General features: G+C 42.3%; 1 protein-coding gene across 2 annotated transcripts in view; it reads right to left on the bottom strand.

Moving 5' to 3' along the window:
• Window positions 1-19,323, bottom strand: part of TNC (tenascin C) — a gene marked incomplete at its 5' end in the record, with an annotated part of 47,208 nt that extends 27,885 nt beyond the window's left edge. For both annotated transcript variants that reach the window (XM_082327306.1, XM_082327307.1), the window contains 9 exons: window positions 9,310-9,573; window positions 10,296-10,385; window positions 11,131-11,316; window positions 12,443-12,712; window positions 13,334-13,490; window positions 13,586-13,701; window positions 14,558-14,821; window positions 16,597-17,910; window positions 18,861-19,323. In XM_082327306.1, coding sequence (XP_082183432.1) covers window positions 9,310-9,573; window positions 10,296-10,385; window positions 11,131-11,316; window positions 12,443-12,712; window positions 13,334-13,490; window positions 13,586-13,701; window positions 14,558-14,821; window positions 16,597-17,910; window positions 18,861-19,323 — 3,124 coding nt within the window. The remainder of the gene's footprint in view (window positions 1-9,309; window positions 9,574-10,295; window positions 10,386-11,130; window positions 11,317-12,442; window positions 12,713-13,333; window positions 13,491-13,585; window positions 13,702-14,557; window positions 14,822-16,596; window positions 17,911-18,860) is intronic.
• Between the last annotated feature and the right edge of the window lie 2,750 nt (window positions 19,324-22,073).

Genomic DNA, 22,073 nt, shown 5'->3' with positions numbered 1-22,073 from the left:
AAGGATGCTGTTTATCTTTCTAAACTATTTCTAATTCAAAACAATAAAGAAGGGGAAAATTCTTCCATGTCTGCATATCTTCAGTTTAATGGATTTGTCTTCCTTATATTACATTATTCTGTCCACAAAACCTACCTGGGGGCAGAGAAGCTTGGATTTTCAGAGTTACTGATATTAATCTAAAATTGAAATCTGCATTCACAGAAATCAACATTCTCATAAGCCATCACAGGGGTGGCCTAGGAAGTTGGGAACCATCAGAGCTAACACTGATGCTGTTAAATCTGAAAGAGTAGGTAATTTTCTCAGCAACAATAGAAAGTCCTCTGTTACAGAGAAAATACAACTGATTCCATAAATTAGCAGTCATATGGGAAAATGACAGAGTAATACCTGTTTTTTCTACATGGAAAATCTTGCTATATGATCTATCATTGGCCTATGGACTATGATGACTTTCTACCACTTTTCTTATTTACTTGCATTGTCGACACATAAGCGTTATAATAAGAACAGAGTCCAGCTCAATAATCCCAATCTGCACGTAAGAATTTATAAGAGATGATGCATGGAGAGAAATGGATCTGATTTGTCAGTTGCAAACTTCAACTTCAAGCTTTATGCATATTTTAATGCAGAAGGTAAAGGGGCCCTGGAATAAATGAAAATTAGACTCAGCAACATTACTCATATAAGTTTTCCCCCTGTAAAAAGAGAATGCTTGTTATATGACTGCTGCGTAGCCTTATATAGGTAGCTGGGGTTGTATTTTCAGAGGTTGAACACTCATAGATCAGAGTCAATTATCTTCAGTGAGATTCGCTAATGCATAGTAAATTGCTACTACTCAAGAACACAAAGTTTTGACGAACTTTTCCCATCCTGTTAGAAAGGAAGAGATTGTTAATGAAATAACACAATGACCTTCAAAAAAAAAAAAAAAAGCATGAATCCAGAGCTGCTTTGCTGTATCAGGAACAGAAATGAGACTCATTGAGGCAAAATATGAATCCTGTCAAAATAGCACCGTTTAGCTGAAAAAGAGAAAGGAGGAAAGAAAAGGAACAGGTTGTATCAGAAATAATGATCTTTTGATGGCAACAGAAACAAATAAAAATCACATTTCCTTAAAATGAAGATAAAACTAAACCAGAAGTTACAGTAAGGTAAAATCTTCTAAGTCAAAGCTTGATTATAATAAGTAATGCAGTAACCATCACAGCTTAAAAGCAATTCAGATTTCTCTGAAGAGTGCTCAGTTTCATTCGCCTCCAAGATGCATTGTCCCTTTTCATCCCGTTTGTTTCTCATGCACGTCTGAAATGTAAGCGCACACAACCCATCATGCTCTCTAGGGACCAAGAGATTCTCATACAAAATCATGCACCAACTTGGACTGTTGGAGACCTCCAAAAGCCTCATCCATAAAGCATCCAACATATATAACAAAACAATGACAACGTCATAGCAAATTATACCAAGGGATGATGTTTCTTACTTAAAAAAAAAAAAAGAGAGAACAAACCATTGAGAGATGAAACTGCTCTAGCCTTGTAGTAGGTGTGAAATAATCTATGTGTTTCTATGTAAATATTTTATCTCATGTTGTGAATTTGGGTTTGGGTGATGGACAGGTACAGTCATTAGTCTCCAGCTAGGTTCTCCAGATATGAACTTACGCACTGGTACTTTGATCATTATTGAACCGAGCCCTGTGGCTATAGGCCTGTTTCCTTACGAAATTCATGTAATAGGGATAAGAGGTGGAAGTTTTCAGAAAGGTATACTCCCAATGTGTTACAATCTTTTTTTTCTCTGACATCACCACTTCCATGCCAATGCTGCAAACTGCAACCTCCTTGCGATCTTTCTTGTGTTTGAACCACAATCCAGATAAATACCTGTAGCATCTTGCTATTTTCATGTGCCTTGTAAATAGCAGATGCATCAATGTCTCTCTCTGCATGCAATTTGAAAAGAGAGAATTGATGCTACATCAACTTTAAAGCTGCACGGGGCATTGTCCATGCTGCATCACTCAAGGCTCTCATTCCATAGCAATAAGAGTTTTATCCCGTGCAAAAGGAAGAAAGAAAAAAAAATCCTAAGAAGAAAGGCATCACTCACAAGGCCTAGCATTTCTTCAGTGGAACAGCAGTACGAAAATGAAGTTCTACATTTCAAAGCAGAAAAGGAACATATGGCTAATGAATCCATAGCAAATACCTGTAGCAGCTAGAGCTTCCAGGGACCAAGAGAGCTGACCTTGAGTGCTTCCATGGAGGTTAATCTGGTATTGTGTGCCAGCTGTGAGATTGGTAATTTCTGTTTCTCGATGGTTTCCCGGCAAAAAGATTTCCTGTGTTCTGTTTAAACTGGACAGGTCTTTCAGAGTGATAAGGAACTGATCAAATACCTCATCCTGTGCTGCCCAAGACAGGGTGAAACTACTGAAAGTCCTGTGTCTTATATTAAGGTCATGAAGAGCACCAGTGGCTTCTGAGATGGGAAGGTCAGTGGGCACCAAAAGCAGAGCATGAGAATCAGTGCTGGGGTTTGTTAAATAACTTAGCTCTGTAGGTGCAGGACTGGTAGGATTAAATGACGTTTCATTGTTTGATTCTCCAGGTGTTGTGACTAGATGTGCTAAACAGAGGTAAATTACAAGTTAAAATTTCCTGAGAATAAACCCCCAAATATACGAAAAGACAGCTAACATCTGCTACAAAAAACAGTTTATGTGCTTTGCATTAAAGAGCTCTAAGAGCAGAGAAAACAGATGGGTACTTCTTTTTTGGAGACTGAATCCAGGCCACAAGCAAAGGTAGCATCACCAAGCGCAACATGGTTCTTACACAACCACACTAACTAGCAGGTCCAGAGCAACAACCATTAAACACAGCAATGAACTGAAATGCTTCCAGCAGAGAAATGGGCACATCCTCAGTTGATGCAAATCAGTACACTTTGACTACCTCCAAAGAACTTTGCTAATTTACATCGGTGAGGATTTGAACCCTAAGTCTCTCAAACATGCCTTTTATCTTTACTACAGCACGTCTGCTATTGCTTCTGATACAAACCGTAAGTGGAATGCATGCCAAATATCACAGACATATCCGAATCCAGACTGAGAAATCAGCCACAGCAGAAGCATGCTAAAGCTCATCCTATCCAATCAAAAAAAGGCTTGGAGGAGTTATCCATCTGGATACATGCAGAATTTTCAAAGAAAGTGGAGGGGATACATATCCTTACCTAAAAACCATGACAGAAAGAACTTGAGCAATCTTTCTTTAAAGAGATCCAAAGGAACGGAAGGGAAAAAGACTTGGCCTTCAACATGCTGAATGATCTGTGAATATATCCTGTAACACAGTCAGATTCTGAAAATCTGAGAACTGTGGAGATCACAAAGAATGTGTTTCTGATCACAGCTGCAAGGCAACAGGCAGGTGATTTTTCTGACATGCAGAATTATCTCCTCATTAGTGGCAAACCACATCATTTCACACCTCAATGACTTCCTTGCTTTCATGCTCCACTTGCATTCAATTAAGAGAGAGCAAGTCATCTACCACCATCAATCAGATCAGCACAAATATGTACTCAGGATTCAGTAGCTGTCTCCAAATTCACACATGTATCAGAAAAAAAAAGTTTTCAGAGGAGAAAGATCAATTAAATTTTTTTTTAAATAAATGCAGAAATGTTATCTTGAAAGTACACTCTCAGGACAAATACAGATGTAAAAACTTTTCTGTTTTCTGCTCACCTCCAGGAAGGAGAGAAGCCTGTGAGGCAAACGGTGATTTATATTTACATATATCAATGATATTCTTGACTTAGGTAAGGGCCCTCCTTAAATTACGCCAGTACTTGATCTGAACCAGGCCCTACATACGCTGCAATCTGAAGACAGCCAAGTTGTCATCACACCAGCATACCTGCAATGGTAACCACTAGCATAATTTCATCTTTCTCAGTAAACTAACTGTCAGAACTATTATCTGACTGCACCAGGGTTGCTGAGCTTGTGTAACAAAGCAGGAAGACATGCAGTATGGAACCATTAGCCTTCTGCGACTCTTGGTTGCTTGTGAACAATTAGATGCGAATCAGCTCTTTCCTATTCTGCGAACAGGCAAAAAACTATGGCATCAAGCAAGTGCACTGGCATTTGTTCAGCTTTAAGGTTGTCTACTTAACATGCACAGTGGTAGCTGGGCTTTCCTGTGGAGTATTTCTGCAGAAGACACACATAAACAGAGTGAACAGAGCAGTGGGGAGGAAAGGGCAGCAGCACATTACACAGGTACAGTTCCATGCTGTGGATGGTCCCACTGGGAAACTGCCATGCACCCTGAATTGGAAACTGAGGACAGAACATCCAAAAATACAAGGGAAAAAGAAAAAAACAAGGCTGGCATTATGCTCCTGATATACTGAGGATCCCTGAGAAAACTCTGTGTAACATTAGTCAAAACTGGCTTCTCATTTTCCCTCGTTTTACTTGACCACCCCTACTGACATTTCTCCCAGATTCCTGCCAGCTATAGTATAACCACCCAAGGACTTGGTTGCTCTAATCTGAATGGGAAATACAGTAACCGTTCAACTGTATTATACAAAAACTGAGGAACCAACCACCTAAGCGGCATTTAATTCAGAATTTTGTTGTCACAAGTGGATTAATTTTATTGTGCCAACTTTGACAACTACATGGGAGGTTGCCATGTACACATTGGCTCATGGAGCGTATGTAAATATATGTAATTACATTACCTCTGACTTTTTTTCAGACCTAATTCTGAATATTACCTTGGGTTTAATGACTTGACTCTACAAATGAATTTGTGGATGAGAAGAGTGGTAGAAAGATACCACAGGCAGTATCAGTGTTCATTGTTTAGCAGATAGAATACTATAACAGTTAACGGAAAATTTGCAAAACAATCAAACTGTAGGATAACAGGACCAATGGAGTTCAAACACTTGACTTATCAACTAGGGGAATAGATGTGGAGAAGAGAAAGAGAGCTCTAGGAGCCCTAGGTGGGTGGATGACAACCAGATAGAATGATTCATGGTGGCAGCATGAATGAATAGTAGATGCCAAAGAGCTGAAAGGTACATAGAAGGGATCTGGATGGACAACAAACATACACTCTTTCTCAGACTGGAATACTTCTCAATATCATTCTCTTAGTAAAATCTTCAGGCTGAATATGGCCTCAATATGTCTATACTGCTGCTGCTAGCCTTTTGAGGAATTCCATTGTAATGCTTCACTGGCGATTTTACTAAAAAGAATGTTAATGTCCTGCCAGGATATTTCCCCAGTTACTTGGGATGGAGCAAAGAGTATTCTGTATTATTTCTTGCTTCTGTCTCTTGGATTTTATACCATTTTCCAAGAGAGGCTATCAGCCAGTTTCACTGCGGAGTCTCTCATCAGCTCAAGTACACTTGTAAGACATGACTGATGGCCTACCAAGGTATTTGCATTCTTTTCAGACCCCTTTGGCTAAATGGCTTTCCCCTCTCTCAATCAGCCGATTAAACTAGGCTTACAGTGCCGGTGCACCTCTGAATATTGTAAAGAAACTATTGCAGTGTATCACAAGCCAGAAATACTACAATAGCTACCACTAAAAACCCTGATTTTGAACTCAGGTTCCAGGTACTCTTAGGGGAGGAATTAGCTGAAGAAATGGACAATCTTTACTGGCAAATTTAGTTTCCCAGTGGTCAGCACTGTAGTTTCCCATTGAACTGGTTCACCTAATCATTCTTCCTGATGTTTCTTTGAGTTTGTATAAGAAAGGGTGGTGCAATTTAAGACTAGTAGAAGCCAGGAGAGGAAGAGAGACTGACGCACAACACAGACAAGGGTCTTTGGTAAACAGCATAAATCTTCTTAAAAACAGTCAACAGAATGGAAAAATTACTTCCCCAAGCCATGCTCCTATGTGGAACTCACTTCCAGAGGCAAGACAGTATCACATCCACGATTCATCAGCAGTTGCTGCACAATCTGGGTCCTTCAGCAGAGGAATTTGAGGTTGGTGCTTGGTTTCTCTAATGTCCACTCATTTATCTCCACAGGCCTCTCATGCCTGATGTATTACCATTTGTCCTCCTCCAGGACCCACATTGTGCTATGCAGGCAGGGTTCCAGAACCAGAGCAAGAAAGAACAAAGCTGCAGTCTGACTGCTCAGCTTCCTCAGAGCTGGGTTACGTGCTCGCCCTACAGATTAGTTGTTAATCTGATGTAACATTCTCAAGACATGCTGCCAGAAAGGTCCCTCTAACTAGTAAAATGGCTCACTTTGATTTCTGAAGCGGTTCTAAACCAAAACCTTACTGCAATGCTGGGTGAGACTTCTAACAAATTAGCAGCACCCTAGTGTGTGATACCTTTGTTAATAACAGAAAGGAGGTACCTGTTGTAGCCACAGCTTCCAGAGGAGAGGAGCGCTGTTCTCCAGCCAATCCGTACACCTTGATCTTATAGGAAGTGTTAGCTTGGAGGCCGTCAATCACAGCACCTAGGGATTCTTTGGGCAGGAAGGTTTCTGCAGGCGGCCCAGCTGCCAATGACACTTCCTCGTACTCCACCACAAAACTACTGTAGACTCCTGTATTCGCATACCATGAGACACTAAAGCTGTGGTCTGTTACCCTCGAGACCGCAAGGTCCCTCAGTGCATCCTCCTGCATCCCTGAGGCCCCTGGAGCAAGAAAGCTCTCAGGGCCAGAAAGCTCCTCTGAGTCAGGAGTCATTGCCTGTGTTAGGGTTAGACTATATAGAGCTACAAAGAAACAGACAAGCAAATAGCAGTGTGAAATATTCAGTCTTTCCTTTTCAGCAAAAAAACCCCCACATTTAGCAAACTGTTCACTCCAGAAGCTTTACCACCCCTTGAATGCAGAATCATGGACATCAGTTAAAAAAAACTTGGTCACTTGAGCTGCACTTTATCCATATGAAGAGCCAGAAGCAACAGAAGGCTGCCATCCTAGATCATGGAAAAGTTTGTGACATGTCCTTTGCTAGCAGTTCATGAGCTCTGAATGTTTCAGCTGTCTGTGTGCGGAGAGTTGATATACATAAAAAGATAACAGCAAGAATGTGAGAGGGGAGAGGAGGCACCAACAGAAGATCTTCAGCTCTGGGGCTGAAAGAAGCTTTACTCTCAGTGACAGAAAAGTCACTACGCAAACAAATAAAAATAATGCGTGGGAAACTCCTGAACACCTGCAGGCAGAGAAGCCTGACTGAACCATCAAGAGGCTGGGAAGAATATAAGATGAAAAACCAGCAACCTGGAGAAGCAAAGGAAACTGAAAAGAAAAACTCTAAACCCTTCCGCAGTCCCTGGCTCCCTTGTTCAGCAGGGATGGCACATGCCCCTCTACACAGCAGGACTGTCTCCTCCACCCACCGAGAAGAGCTAGTCCAGTCCTAGCCGTGCTACTGGCATTTTCCACTTCAATCATTCCTCTCTCCCTGGTTGCTCCAAGTACTCTCCCCAGCAGTGCAATGGACCTGAGGTCCTCCATAGCTCTGCAAGAGACAGTAAAAGAACAAGTTTGTTTGGCTTAGCCTGAGGACTTCAGGACCTCCCAAGTACCGGGAACATGGATAAAGAGGACTTGAGGGTGGATGGAAAAGTAAACTGAAGAAGAGACCTCTTGTCTTACACCCCACAGGCTTACAGAGCATTTCTGCCTCCCCATGCTCATGTGTTTGGATTTGCCCATCCCTATGCAGGAGGAAGGTCACAGAGACAGGTTATGTCAACTACTGCTGTTGCTTCTAAGGAGCCCACTGCAGAGAACTCTGTTTACTGGCTGCTCTGAGTAAAGACTTAAAACAAATACACTGGCCAGATGAATGTATTTATAAAAAAAAAAAAAACCAAAACCAAAACCAAACCAGAAAAAAGAAGCCACCTTGTGAGACTTTGAAAGCTGGTGCTGGAAAGACCAGACTGTAAAATTCCACAGTATGTTGTTTCTGCCTTTTCACCATCTACGCATACTTCTTTTGAGACCACTCAGTCTTCAGATGGATGGGGAAACAGAAAACTTTGGAAAAATAGAAGCCTACCGCATAATCCTTCAGCTTCCTTTTGTATGTGTGTGCCTCAAGGTTTTCTAACTTTCCCTTCATTGGACACAGGCCTGACTTATGCATCAAACAAATAATTCAGCACTGCTGCTTTTCTGGAGTTTACACCATACCATATAACTCTCTGCTGTACTGGATCACTCGACTCTCTAAAGCATTCAGAGGTTCTGCTGCAACACACACTACCAGGGAATATGAAACCAGTTTTGATCAGTTAAGCTCTATAGTTATTAATTTGTAAAATCCACAACTTCTGGCATATGTTTACTTCATAGATGGTCTTTGGGGAGAAAAGGATAAACACCTTGATATCTGCTAAGGACAATAATTGTAGCCCAACTGATTCTGATTTCACTGTCTCTGCCTGCTTACTTATAGCAGTTAAGGCTTTGTCTCACAGTACTTAGCCTGAAGGCACCTAAAGATTCAAGACTTAGTTGTGTTCTATACTGAGGTACAATTCTGTATGCAAAAAACTTTGGGTCAAAATGTTTCACAAAGAATAAAACCTTATCCAATAAGTAGTCCACTGATACTGGTTAAATAGAGTGGTTTGTACAAATGGAGATGGCAGAAATGGACCCCCTCTTTGCAGACAAATGTAACAGTCGTGGTATCCAATGGAAATGGTGACTGTGACCAGGTTTGTGGCGGTAGCCTTTCTTGCTTTTGGATGAGAAAACTGAAAAAGGGCAACATCAGAGCCCTGTTCACCCTGTTGAAGAATGATGGGTGGAGGCATGCTGTGAAGAGAATTCATTAGGCAGGAACAAGTAATGTTAAACACATTCTGGTTGTTCTTCCTCTTAGTTTTTGGCTGTAGAAAACAAAACAAATTATAAGACATAATACACAAAAAAGCAGCCTCATTTAAAACTAAGGATGAGGTCTGCATTTCCTGCAGGACAAACATCTGCGTTCTTTGTGAGTCTTCTCAAAGGATAAGTGAGAAATCATTGAGAACACGGAGCTAAACACAGTAGGTAGGGAAATACACAGCTATCCCTCAGTTAAGTCTATCATGCTAGACAGAGCTAAGTCTGCTCCACAGGCAGTTGATGTTTTTAAGCCATTCCCCAGACATGACTTACAAAATCAGGTGAAGTTGTACTTGGGCTAGTCACTGCCCAATGACCTGGTGCTCGGCACTCATTAAAAGCTGTTACTCACCAGTTGAACCCTTGACAGTCGTGGGTTTGCTTTTGTGTCTGCCTTTCTCCGCCACCAGACTAATGGTGTATTCTGTCCCTGCCTCCAGCCCTCGCAGGATAAAAGAAGTGCTGTCCACGGGGATCTCCACTTCGTTCTTCCTTCCAGAGGGGCTAACATAAATGAGGCGATAACGATCAAACTTGGCCACTGGTCTTCTCCAGCGAAGGGATAAGGTGGTTTCAGTAGGTTCACTAACTTCCAAGTCCTTGGGGTTATCAAGATCTACAGGTTAAAAAAGCAAAGTTGAGTTGTCTCTGAACTGCCCTGGGACAGTTTTTCAGGCATCTGTAGGCAGAGCAACATCTATCTATACTGGGTGTCTAGCAACAGCTCAGAGTCTTATCCACCTTCTAGAGCTTTTGAAGCCCTGTTGCTTGATATAGGCAGAGGATGATGAAATTCTCTTTTACAGACAAACTAAACTAGAACAAATTTCCCTCACTTACACTCACTGCAGTAGGCACTGCATGGAAGAGAGGCAAAATTTAAGCCTTCAGAGAATTTACCGTGGAAAAAGGAGATATTGTGAGAAAAATCCTGGGGTTGAAGGGCAGTCAGGACTATTGCAACCACTGAGGCTGTGCTCTTTATCAGATCAACCTTTTGGCCATAACCACTATTTCTGCCAGAAACCCTCACAATTAGAGAATGGCCAGAGTAATCAGTGTAAACATCATTACCATTAAGGAGCTCACCTGGAGATGAAACTCCCAGAGCATTAAGAGATCATCATAAAGGAAAAGGAAGCCAGATTCATAGGTCAAGATCTCTGGGGAAATGTTTTTTCTTTCCCTTGAGGGGAAATGTCCCATTGGTACCAAAATGAAATGAAGAACTTTCTAAAATATTTCTTACAGCATTACTTGGAAAGGAAAGAAACATCAGAGTGGCTCCACCTGACTTGCTGCTTCCTCGAGAGGACAAAGGAGGATCAAGCTACTCACCAGTGCCAGCATTAATGGTAGCAGGAGCGCTTTCCCTGTCTTGTTTCACTGCTGTCACTCCAATGCCATATTCCGTTCCAGGCCTCAAACCTAAGAGATGAGGAATAGAAGGATGAGTTCCTGTCCATGGAATATGCCTACAGGCATTTGTTTAAATAAGGAAGCCTGAATATATGCAAGGTAAGATATATACATTCCTGTGTATGCAGAGAATCAAGGCTTCAGTTGACCCTCCAGCTGACCTGATGTTAATAAATCTTTTTCCATGTACACGCCAAAGGATAAAGATTATGGCTGACAGAGACTGTATTTTGGACACTGTGCAAATGTATAATCAGAGATAGCTTCTACTTTCAAGAGCTTGCAGTATAGGTACTTCTGCCAAAGAAAAGCAGGTAGATGTCCATGTGACATGGAGAAAGTACCATTATCTAGCCTTCCAGGCTGGTAAGGCAACCTGTAGGTCCACAGAAACGTTGCAGACTGGCATCAGTAAATACCACCCCTAGTACATGCAAAAGCCTTTTGAACTCAGGATGTGAAGCCATCTCCACAAAGATATGTAGCTACCTGGAACTCGGGGAACTGACTAGTGGGACTCAGAGACGCACATGAAAGTGAAATGACTACACACCTTCTGTTGGCTAGTTATCCATCTGCAGGTGTGTAAATATATATCACATGTATTTTAATTTAATTGCTTGTACTCAAAATGCGTAATCTCTGCTTGTACCTCTTATGTATAGTGACCAAAAGGACATTTTTTCACTACACTACGGTGCTTTAGGGTGATGGCAGTGGCATGACAGTAATGACAATCTTTCCATTCCCTTACCTGTGAGTGTAGCTCTGGTTGTTGCTTGGTTGCCCTTTGGCACTGTGATCTCAGCATGGTCTCCACCAGAGATAGGAGCAAACTTAATTCGATAGTTATCAATATTTGCATGACTGTTCTTCCACTCCAAAGTAATGCTATTGTCTGTCTGTGACACCCGCTTCAGGTTTCTTGGAGCATCCAAGTCTGTAATCAATCAACCAACAAATAAACAAATAGGAATAATTCTCTTACGACAGCAGTCTCTTATGACAGTACTTTTTAGAAGGTGAAATGATCCATGAAGCTGAAGTTAAGTTTCCTCTGCCATCTACCACTATGTTCTTAACTAAACCAAGCAGATTTTTTTTAGTATGAACTGAAGAGTCCACTAGCTTTGGGAAAAAATCAGTGGAAGAAATTCAACTTCTATCTCCTGAGACAAAAATAAGATTTTAAATTTTAGTAATTATTTTTATTACAAAATAAGCTTGTGGAAAAACATATTTGGATGAAAATACTGTTTTTCCTTTATAAATACCTCAGCTTTCAAACAAAAAAAAGCTTTTGATGATCTCTAGAATTTCTGTTCAGTAAATATCTTGCTTTCATGGCTGAAAGGAACTCTAAGTCTCAAAACAAAAGGTGAATATTATGTAGAAATTTAATGGACTTTCACTCTTTATACCTATAGTACACTCAAATCCTGCTCTGAATGAACAACTACATTTTGGGATGAAAAGGGAGGTAATTCTCTATGTATCATTTACTCAGCTCCCTTAATGTGTCAAACCTTGATAACATGCTAAAGGACCCAGACTTTCACAAAGCATTCCCAGGATCACTAAGGAGCAAAGGAAATTTATAAAAGCATGACAGAAAACATCTGCAGAACTGAAGAAGGAAAAAAAAGTAAAGGTCTCTGCTAATCTGTTATGCATTTAGACAAACAGAAATAAGGTCTTAGAATAGGAACCATGGAAGATATTTAGCTCAGCAGACAGACAAGTAATCCAGAGGAATTTGTTTCCTGAAGTAGAGATTTAGGGTATGATGAGCAAAAGCTTCTAAGTGACTTAATAACACAATTCCCATTTTCAAAATACATTTAGATACTTGGGGGGAGCGGGTGGTGTCTAAATATTTTGTTGAGCCAGTAAGCTGTATAAGGCACAGAAAAACATTCTCCACTTTCATGTACCTCTATAACAGTGCTGATTCTGTGTTGATGCAGTAACTATCAACTCAAGCAACTTGACACAAAAAGCACAGGAAGATTGCTGGTGATTGCATTACCCTCCCAGAAGTTTGGGTTGAGATCCAAGCCTCTTACCTGTGACAAAGACTTCTTTCATAGGGTCACTTTCCATGTCCCCTCGACGAGAGATAAGCGTCACTTCATACTCTGTGTGTGGCCTCAGGTTTCCAATAGAATATTGGTTTTCATCTTCAGAGAGCTCAATGGCTGTCCTGTCCCCTGGAATATCCTTGGGGCCGTAAGTGAGCTCTATGCCTTCAATTTCAGCCAAGGGTTTGGACCACGTGATAAGAGCTGTGGTGTCTGTGACATCTTTTGCCTCGATCTGGCTAGGGGCATCAAGCTCTGTTACAAAAAGAGAAAAAGGTGGGTTTTTTTAAAGATATCTTGCCAGAAAAATCATACACATTCTTGTACTTTTAATTGCTGATTCAGAGCAAAATTAAAATGAGTAGCTTCTACCAACTGAAGTTTTTCTTCAGTTACTTTCTTCCTTTACTTTCTATAGTTGTAGAAGAAAGTGCCAAATGGAGTCAATTCATCAGAAGCAAATTCATCAAAATTAATTAACATCAGAAGCTGCCAAAGGAAAGACAAGCAGGAACCCTAAGAGATTCTCCATCTGCACAATAGAAACTCTCCTTTAAATGCTTTCTTCATGCAAATATAACCAGGATGAAAGAAATTCTAGTTCCTGTTGATGTACATTTTGAAAAAGAATAAAAGTGCATCCTGCTTGCTACCTTCTAGCTAAACATAAATTTCTTTTCCTCTTCAAACAGGCAATTTGGAAAGGAATTAATCTCTCCTCCTGTGTTCTTCATTAGCAGCTGCACTACTTTCTTTTCCCCCCCTATCAATTCACAGTATAGAGCTTGGCTTTCTCTTTGTTTAAAAACTCCCTAGGTTACACCAAACAGCAGTTGTTTTATTGGTGGCACTACATCAAATACAGCCTGTGCTTACTTGTCGTTATCACTCTGGATAGTCCTGGTCCTCTGGTATTGTTTTTCACTATATGAAGGGATACATTATACTGTTGCCCTGGTGCCAAACCTGGCTGCATATAAGATGTCTCTGGCCTTTTCAAGCTGCTGGTTATGTCTCCATTATCATCCTTTTTCTGTAACACATGGAACAATCAGTTAGTATAAATATAAAAAATCCAGTAACTTTCACTTAAATATGGCCTCTATACAAGAAACACTGCTTCCTTACCATGTTACGGAAGACCAGCTCCCAGCCATCAAATGAAAAGTTCAGAGGATCCCACTCCACCTGGACAGACGTTTCTCTAACAGATTTGAATTTCAGACCTTCTGGAGCAGGCAGATCTGTGACAGAAAAAAAGTATATCGTTACATGAGCAACAAGTTCCCATAAATAGGGCACTGAGGGTGGGACATCTTTCCACCACTATAAATATCTGCCATATAAGTATCTGCAACCGAGATGTTTAAACCCTCTTCACAGCCAGTTATTCTGTCTTTGGAGAAACATTCCTCTGACCTGTTTTAGATGTTGCCTTAGAGTAAAACGAATTTTGCCCTAGAAATCTCTATTTTTGCCCTCTTGAAAGAAGCCTAGTGTGGGCATTTGAAGTTAGGTGAGATGAATCCTGCTCCGGGTCTCTAAAAATGAGAACAGGGACAGAAGTCAAAGAGCATCTTTTGAGGCTGGGATGTTTAGATATGACTGTGGTGTGCACAATACAAAAAGGAAGATTAACAACAAATGAACAGACAGGCAGATAGAAAGTAAGTTGTGGTAAAACACACTGAAGATGCAGAACAAATATAACCTCCATTTTAGTCAAAACACTTCGAATCCAAGTGATTTCATATTGCTTTTTTACATACTGCTAGATTTTTATATTTTTTCAGGAAGCATTACCAGATTTTAAAAATGTACCTTACTATGGAGAAGCCAAGGGTCTTAATTTACAAAGACGCCATGATATTCATTGGGAGGCACTGCAGAGAGCAGAAGAGCTAGTGAACTGTACTTTTAACACAGTCATTGGTATTGGAAAAGAATAGAAAATGAAAGTGCAGATGCCTGCCTGCATCCAGAACAGAAGATGAATTGAAAATAGAAAATACAAAAGTAATAATACCCTGAAAAAAGGATGAAAATAAATACATACTATGGAATAGACAAAAGAATGAATACAGGGAATATTAAACTCACATGTTGCCACCCTGGCACTGACTGGAATACTCTTCTTGTTTTTAAGGATTGCAAAGACACGGATAAAGTATTCTACACCTGGCTCCAGCTCATGAATAGTGGCAGCTGTCTGGTTTCCTGGCACGGTGAACTGCATATCTAAGCCACCGCTGCCGGTAGGGACATAGGTGATGAGGTACCCATTGACGAGATTCTCATGCTTCCATTCCAGATTTACAGTTTTATCTGTTATGTTTGTCACAGTCAGCTCAGTTGGAGGAGACACTAGGAAGGGGAAAAAACCAAAACAAACTTGTAAGAAGTTTTCAAGGCTCAGAAAATAATGACTTACCCAGTTTCACATTTTCCCAGGAGCAGTTTATAAGAATTATCTAACAAACAGGGAATGGGGAAGCCATGTCACACAAATTAGCCACTTGAAGAAAGGAATGTTCAGCTGATGAAGACTACAGACATGTCCAAAAGTCATGAGCCAATTTCTACTCTCACACTTGCACACAACCTATGGCTGACTGTGTTCCAGCTCCTCTCTCATGGCTACTGCACAAGATGACTATAGCTGGGTCCCTAGGGATTCAGACGTTTAATTCAATTGCCAGCAACACGTGAATTTATAGCTGGAAGTCCTGGGGTTTGGATACACAGAATTGCACAGATTTTCCAAAGTAAAATAAAACATGATTATTTTTATAAATACTTTCAATAGATTACTCCACATTTGCACACACAAGAGCACAAAATGTGGCTTGGGAGTCTTCCAGAAGGAGGAGATGAAAAATAGGAATTTTTTTTCCAAGGGTATTCATTGTCTTTTATAATGTTCCCAACCCCAAAGTACTCTTTGATTACTCTACAAAGATTTTAGTTCCTAAAGAAAACTCCGTCCTTTACAGCATAATGCCTGTCATTACCTAGCTGCCAAAATTTTCTATCAATTTCCATAGAGTCAGTGGTACTGGGAAATTAAGCACGTGGCTTTATAGTTACGTTTCCACTCCAGCTGATTCCATGATTTTACTCTAAGCTTTGTCAGATCTAACGTACACATACATACATATATATACACACATATATAATACATATAAAATCAAGTTTTACTTTAGTTAGAAAAATCTATTTGGCCAATTGAGAGATAGCCAAAATCCCTGTAATAATCCTGAAAGCTTGCACTGCAATATTTGCAACGTCTGGCAATTCCATCATGACAGTTGTCTCATACAGATCACTCAGATAGGGCAACGTTATTTTTTGTCTGTGCCTTGCCTCCACTACACCCTCTGCCTCCAGCAGGGCTCCAGCTCAGAGATCTACCTCCAAAGCAAAGTTGCTGAGCCCTTGGCGCCTGTCAGTATATATTGTCAGTCCTGTGTGTTTCATTTTCGGCTCGTACAATAGTGATAGCATTGTAAATGCAAATCCCTTTCTTACCCATCTAGCACGAGACTGGGAACCAGCACCTGGCTGTGAGAAACATTTGATACCCAGGCTCTTTATTCACTGACATTATCTACGTTATCTCATTACTATAAAGCCTTATTCTTTAGTCAAAATTCAGTCCATATTCTTTTGACTAATCCTGCTGAATACCTAGTAAGAAGACTCTGGATACATTGCCCTCTTCTCCATAGCTAGAACACTTTCTTTCAGATGCTTTTTTTTTTTAGCATCGAGAGGTACTATGAGAAACTGAAAGGTCATGGTGACAAATCCCTGCCAGTGCTAGCTACAGCTCCGGTGACATTGTGGTGGGAGCAAACTTGGAGATAATAAATAGACTGCGTCACCATTATCAGCGTGTTGGCTTGCTCATCACCAAAAGTCACCAGCGACCGCTACACTATATAGCCCTGAAAAGTAAGGGAGGCCAAGAGCTTGCTACTGGTGGCGTTACTTCTCTGATTCAGCTGTTTGGACTATGATAAAGAAGAGTGGCGACAGGGCCCAGCTATATGGAAAAGGTTCACAGAGCCTCCAGGGCTGCTGGATGGACACAGAGAATTACCCAGGGAAAGCAGTTCAAAAGGGACATTGCAACCTACCATCGGAGCAGTCATCCCCCATGTAACCATCCTCACAGACACACTGTCCGTCGATGCAGCGTCCCACATTGTTGCAGTCGCTGGGGCAGGATCGTTCACGGCAGTCCTCCCCCATGAAGCCCTCATGGCATACGCAGCGCCCGTCAACGCAGCGCCCGTGCTGGTGGCAGTTGTTGGGGCAGGACAGCTCACTACAGTCCTCCCCCATGAAGCCATTGTCACACTCACAGAGCCCCTCCACACAGCGCCCACGGTTGTTGCAATCGTTGGGGCACCGCAGCTCCCCACAGTCCTCCCCTGTGTATCCCTCGTTACACACACACTGCCCATTGACACAGAGTCCATGGTTGTTGCAATCGTTGGGGCACCGCAGCTCACCACAGTCGTCCCCGATGAATCCCTCATGGCACACACACTTCCCATTGACACAGCGCCCACGGTTGTTGCAGTCACTGGGGCACCGCAGCTCCCCACAGTCCTCTCCAATGAATCCTTCGTGGCACACGCACTGCCCATTGGCACAGAGCCCGCGGTTGTGACAGTCATTGGGGCACCGCAGCTCCCCACAGTCCTCGCCCAGATACCCCTCTTGGCAGATGCAGCGCCCGCCCACGCAGCGCCCACGGTTGTGACAGTCCTTTGGGCACCTCTTCTCACTGCAGTCATCCCCCACAAAGCCCTCGTAGCAGACGCACAGCCCGTTCTCGCAGCGCCCGTTGCCATTGCAGTTGTTAGGGCAGGTCAGCTCCCCGCAGTCCTCCCCAGTGAAGCCCTCCTCACAGAAGCAGGTCCCGTTGACGCAGCGCCCACGGTCAAAGCAGTCATTGGGGCAGATGAGCTCGCTGCAGTCCTCACCAGTGTAGCCCTCATTGCAGACACACTCATTGTCCACACAGCGCCCACGGTTGTGGCAGTTGTTGGGGCAGAGCGGCTCGCTGCAGTCCTCACCGGTGAAGCCCTCGTGGCACACACACTGCCCGCTCACGCACTTCCCATGCACACTGCACCCCTGGGAGCAGAGCTCTTCGCTGCAGTCTGTGCCTGTGTACCCCTCAAAGCACACGCAAACCCCATCCACGCACTTGCCTTGGTCATTACAGTCAGATGGGCAGGTAACCTGGCTGCAATCCTCGCCAGTGAAGCCTTCATTGCAGATGCATTTGCCCTGGACGCAGAGGCCCCGGTTGAAGCAGTTGTGTGGGCAGTCTGGTTCAGAGCAGTTGGGGCCTTTCCAGCCAGGCTCACAAATGCAGCCGCAGATCTCGATGCTGTAGTTGCCATGTCCACTGCAATAGGGTGTTGTGTCCAGGCGACCTGTACCAACGATTCAAAAAACCCATTACTCCCCTTGGCTCTGGGATGTGTTAAGCCAGTGTGGCACACACAACCTAAAAGGGGCCTGATTTTCACAGCTCCTTGTAAGACATAATTTCCAGAATCACCAAAGCTTTCAATCGAGAATGCCTCCTTCTTTCTCTAGTGAGATTTAGTTTACGAGGAATGCTTTAATTCACACTAATGCCAGGGAAGAGCCCCTGCCAACTACTTGGTAAATGAGCATGCTGGATTCCTCTGCCCTTCTCAAAATCCCTCTTCCACTGACTGAGCAGCTTTCCTGACTGCTTCATTAGGGCATGCACCATGAAGCGTTATTCACCAATTCAGAACATAAAAAGCCAGGCAGCATGCTGTACCATCAACTGTGAGACCAGCTCTGTGCTTAGAGGGACAGATTACTACTGAGACGACCTGTGTTTTCTCTCTTGTATGACCAATCTCTTATCTCACTTTAAAAAACAGCTGGAAGGATACCTCCCTCCTGCCTTCTCTAACTATTTGTGCTTGTCTATTGCCTTATGTCCTGCTGTATTTTCATTGGTCTCTATTAAAGAATACTTGGAAATGAAAACAGTTACATTGGCAGCTTACTCAAGGGGACAAAATGCGGAGCCAAGAGCTTGGACTGCATGACTTTTAATCTTAACTCTGACACAGATCGTCACCATGCCCAAGTACTGTACATGCTCAATGCCGCAGCTACAAAGCAGCCCAGGCAGACTTCTGACCCACGGATTCATAGAACTGCAAAACTGTGAATGAGTGTATCTTGCAAGCTGGCCAAATACATTCCCAGTTTTGATTATGTTTCAAATTTAACAGGTTGACTTTTGTTCATTCTTGAAACAGATTTGAGTATCTACTCTAAACAAGATCCACAGCCAGCACAAGAATTTCCCCAAGAGCAGTTCCCCAGCCTGCCTTACCTTCTACTGCCTGGGAATTAGGACAGCATCCAGCCCCGCTGGCACACTGCTCCCGTAGGGAGGATACCAGCCCCTCCAGCTCCTCTAGTCTGCTCAGCAGATCCTTAATGTCTGGGGCAGCTGCACAGCCACAAGCCCGGCGGGGAATGTTAATACGGTGCGTGAAGACAATCTGGTTCTCCTCATTCACCGTGTGCTCCTCGTAATTCTTGACGGGCTCAATTTCTGCCTTCAGGTCTGCATCACCACTTGCTGTATCCAGGTCCACAGAGCAAAGGGAGCCAACAGGCAACTTAATGTTGTAGACATGGTTAAAAATCACAGGCTGATTATCCTCTGGCAAGGTCACGTTTAGCCCAGTCTCCCGCTTCTGCCGGATAATTCGCTTGATGAGTCCACCATTGACATGCTGGTACAGCAAAGCTAAGATTGCACAGGCCAAAACCTGGGTGGGGAGTCCCATTGCAGCGTTCAGTTCCTTTTCACAGCTGATAGAGTCTTATATATGTTTGGCCTTTGTAGTCTGGAGCAGAAATTAGAGAGCCAGTTCAAACCAGGTTGGATATCCTTTCCTTTCCTGGCACACTTGTTCCCTAAAAGAAGAAGGAGCAGTGTAAGGGATGAACTGCAGCTACACCACCCAACAAAAGGCCTATGACACCAAATGTGTGCTGGCATCCTTAAAGAACATAGCTGGGGTGCTATTCAATGTACGATCTCACTTCACCCAAGCTGCTGAGTTTGTTCTTATACATAATAACTGTGCATTACCTTGTTTTCCAGGATCTCGGTGTGCTTGTGAACAAAATGTCACAAGACATGAATCTTGAAGGAAGCTACTATGATTTCCAATTAGAGCAAGTATAGCGGAGTATGGAAGGTTTAACTGCCTCAAGCAGAAGACCAGGGCAAAGAAGCCTGCTGAGTCTCATCTCAACTGAAAACACTACTTTCAGACAGAGGTAGGTAAAATAAATATATGTCCTATTATGATTCAACTAATGTTAAGAGTCTGTATTTCCTTCACACATTGGTCCACTGCTTGAAGGCTACTGAAGGCTGGATCATCTAAGAAACTCAAGACATTGTCAAAAGACATACCAACACTACTAAGCTTATTGCAGCCCTTTTCTGTATGCTTTAAATTATTGCAATTGCTTGGGAATCTGATTTCCAGGGCTTATAGCCCAACAGTAAGTTTCACTATTCTGATGATTTGTCTACAGCATGAAGATAAATGGAGCTCTCTGGAGGACACTGCAGGTTGAAGGTTCTGGTGCCAGTGCTTGTATCATAGCTAGCAATATTTTAGCATAGAAGTAGTGAAACAGAACAGAAGATGAGACTCCAAGAAGGAAGACACACTGTAAGAAGCAGCAATAGAAATACATGTGTGCACACACGCACAAAAAAGGGAGAGGAAGAGAAGGAAATTAAATCCTTTGATCATCTAAGTCCTTCAAGAAAGAGAGAAAGCTTTAGATCAATACAGGTGTAAAAAAGTCTTTTCAGCAACTAATACACCTTTTCACTAGGCAACATTTCCCACTGTCTGATCTTTCATCAGCTATAATACAAGAGCTTGCTTATGGTTACAAGCATGGCTGGGCTGTACTAGCCCTTCCTGAAACTCATTCTTTTCAATTAGCTTCAGTATTTCCTCTTCCTCCTCTGTCTGCACTGATTCCTTTCAAACGATATGAGCCAGGGTAGCTGAAAGACATCTATTGACTTCCATGCAGAATCAACCCTTCAGCATGCGGAGGGAGAACCAAAAGCAGCTAATGGACTGACTAAACAAGTGCACCTAATAAATGTCACCTCAGCATTTGTTTTCCTTTCTACTTCTAGAAAAGTTTGGTTAAACGGTTAGGTCAGTGACTGTACTTTCACTAATTGTAAGCTAGTGAAATGCCAGTAATGGAGGAAACAGCAATTTATTCTCTAAACACCATGGTTTTTATGATAATTCATTTGTCAGATGGGAAACTAGCTTCTTCCACCCTTCTGCTTCCATCAAAATGTAAAGATCATTTTTTTCCCATGCTATCCCAGCTGCTTTTGTGAAAGAATAACAATAATACATCAGACACTTTTACCAAAGTTAATTTTTTTGTAGACAATGTTGAGCTTACAAAGAGTGAACTTCACCCCTTTTTATTGGGGAATAAACCAGAAGTAAACAAGCAGCAGTGGAGGCTTTTTTCTTGTCATGGAAAACCAGTCAGCTTTAAGCCATTTCTAACACTTAACCCATTTGTTCAAATATGTCTGCAACCCCTGTCTGCACCAGAAGAGATCAACAAGGCAGCTAATGAAGAATAACAGAGACAGATGTGGTCCAGGTCTCATTTGTGACTCAGGCCAACCCCTAAACTGGGTTGCCAGTTCATGAAACATGTTCAGGACAGTATTTGAAGTGGGATTTTACTCTCAAGCAGTCCCACTTGGGGTTTGCAAATTGCTTTCCATGCAATGAAATTCCACGTGCTATACACTTTTTGCCCTGAGACAAGGTTATATGGCTAAAATTGGTGCCTAATCCTCAAGTAGTTATTTAAGGGACAGGCTGCTTGACAGATGCATCACTAGTGGAAAACAGAACAAACTGGAAGCAGCTCTGCATCTCATTCTCATTGAATTTTAGGCAAAGTCGAGCATCAATTTCCTTATGGCTTTTGTAATCCCAACCTACAAGAATATGGGCCTTGCCCAAACCAAGAAAATTGACTGTAGTTCTTCTGCTGACTGATGTGAGTTCACATATCATTTTATCACGGTACAAACTAATTTTTTTTAATATGCCTGGAAAATGAAAAACCTGCTTCTGACAAGAACCACTGTCACTATCACCTTCACTATTGATGAAAGCCACATGAACACCATTACCGGATACTCACTGCATTACAGTCAGCCAAACCTCTCAGCCTACAGATTTACAGCCTACAGACACTGAACGATTTAATGTATCTTGGCTGACATACTTTTGAAGTTTTTGAAGAAGCATTGTGGTGGTCTAGAAGAAGCATTCCCCAGTGTCCGATCTGTGACCTCTGTATTTTGACACCTAGTGCGATGTCTGAGCTAGTTCACATCAGGTGTTTCTCGTCTGATCTGCCAAGGACCCAGCATGATTAGCTGAGCTCCACTCCTAGATCTGAGATCTACAAAACAAGACACCTTCATACAATTATTTATACATTAGCCATATTT

This window comes from Platalea leucorodia (genome assembly GCF_965183815.1).
Source record: "Platalea leucorodia genome assembly, chromosome: 15".
Classification (NCBI taxonomy): domain Eukaryota; kingdom Metazoa; phylum Chordata; class Aves; order Pelecaniformes; family Threskiornithidae; genus Platalea; species Platalea leucorodia.
Note: the sequence above shows the minus strand (reverse complement) of the source record. Positions and strands in the feature narration are given on the sequence as shown.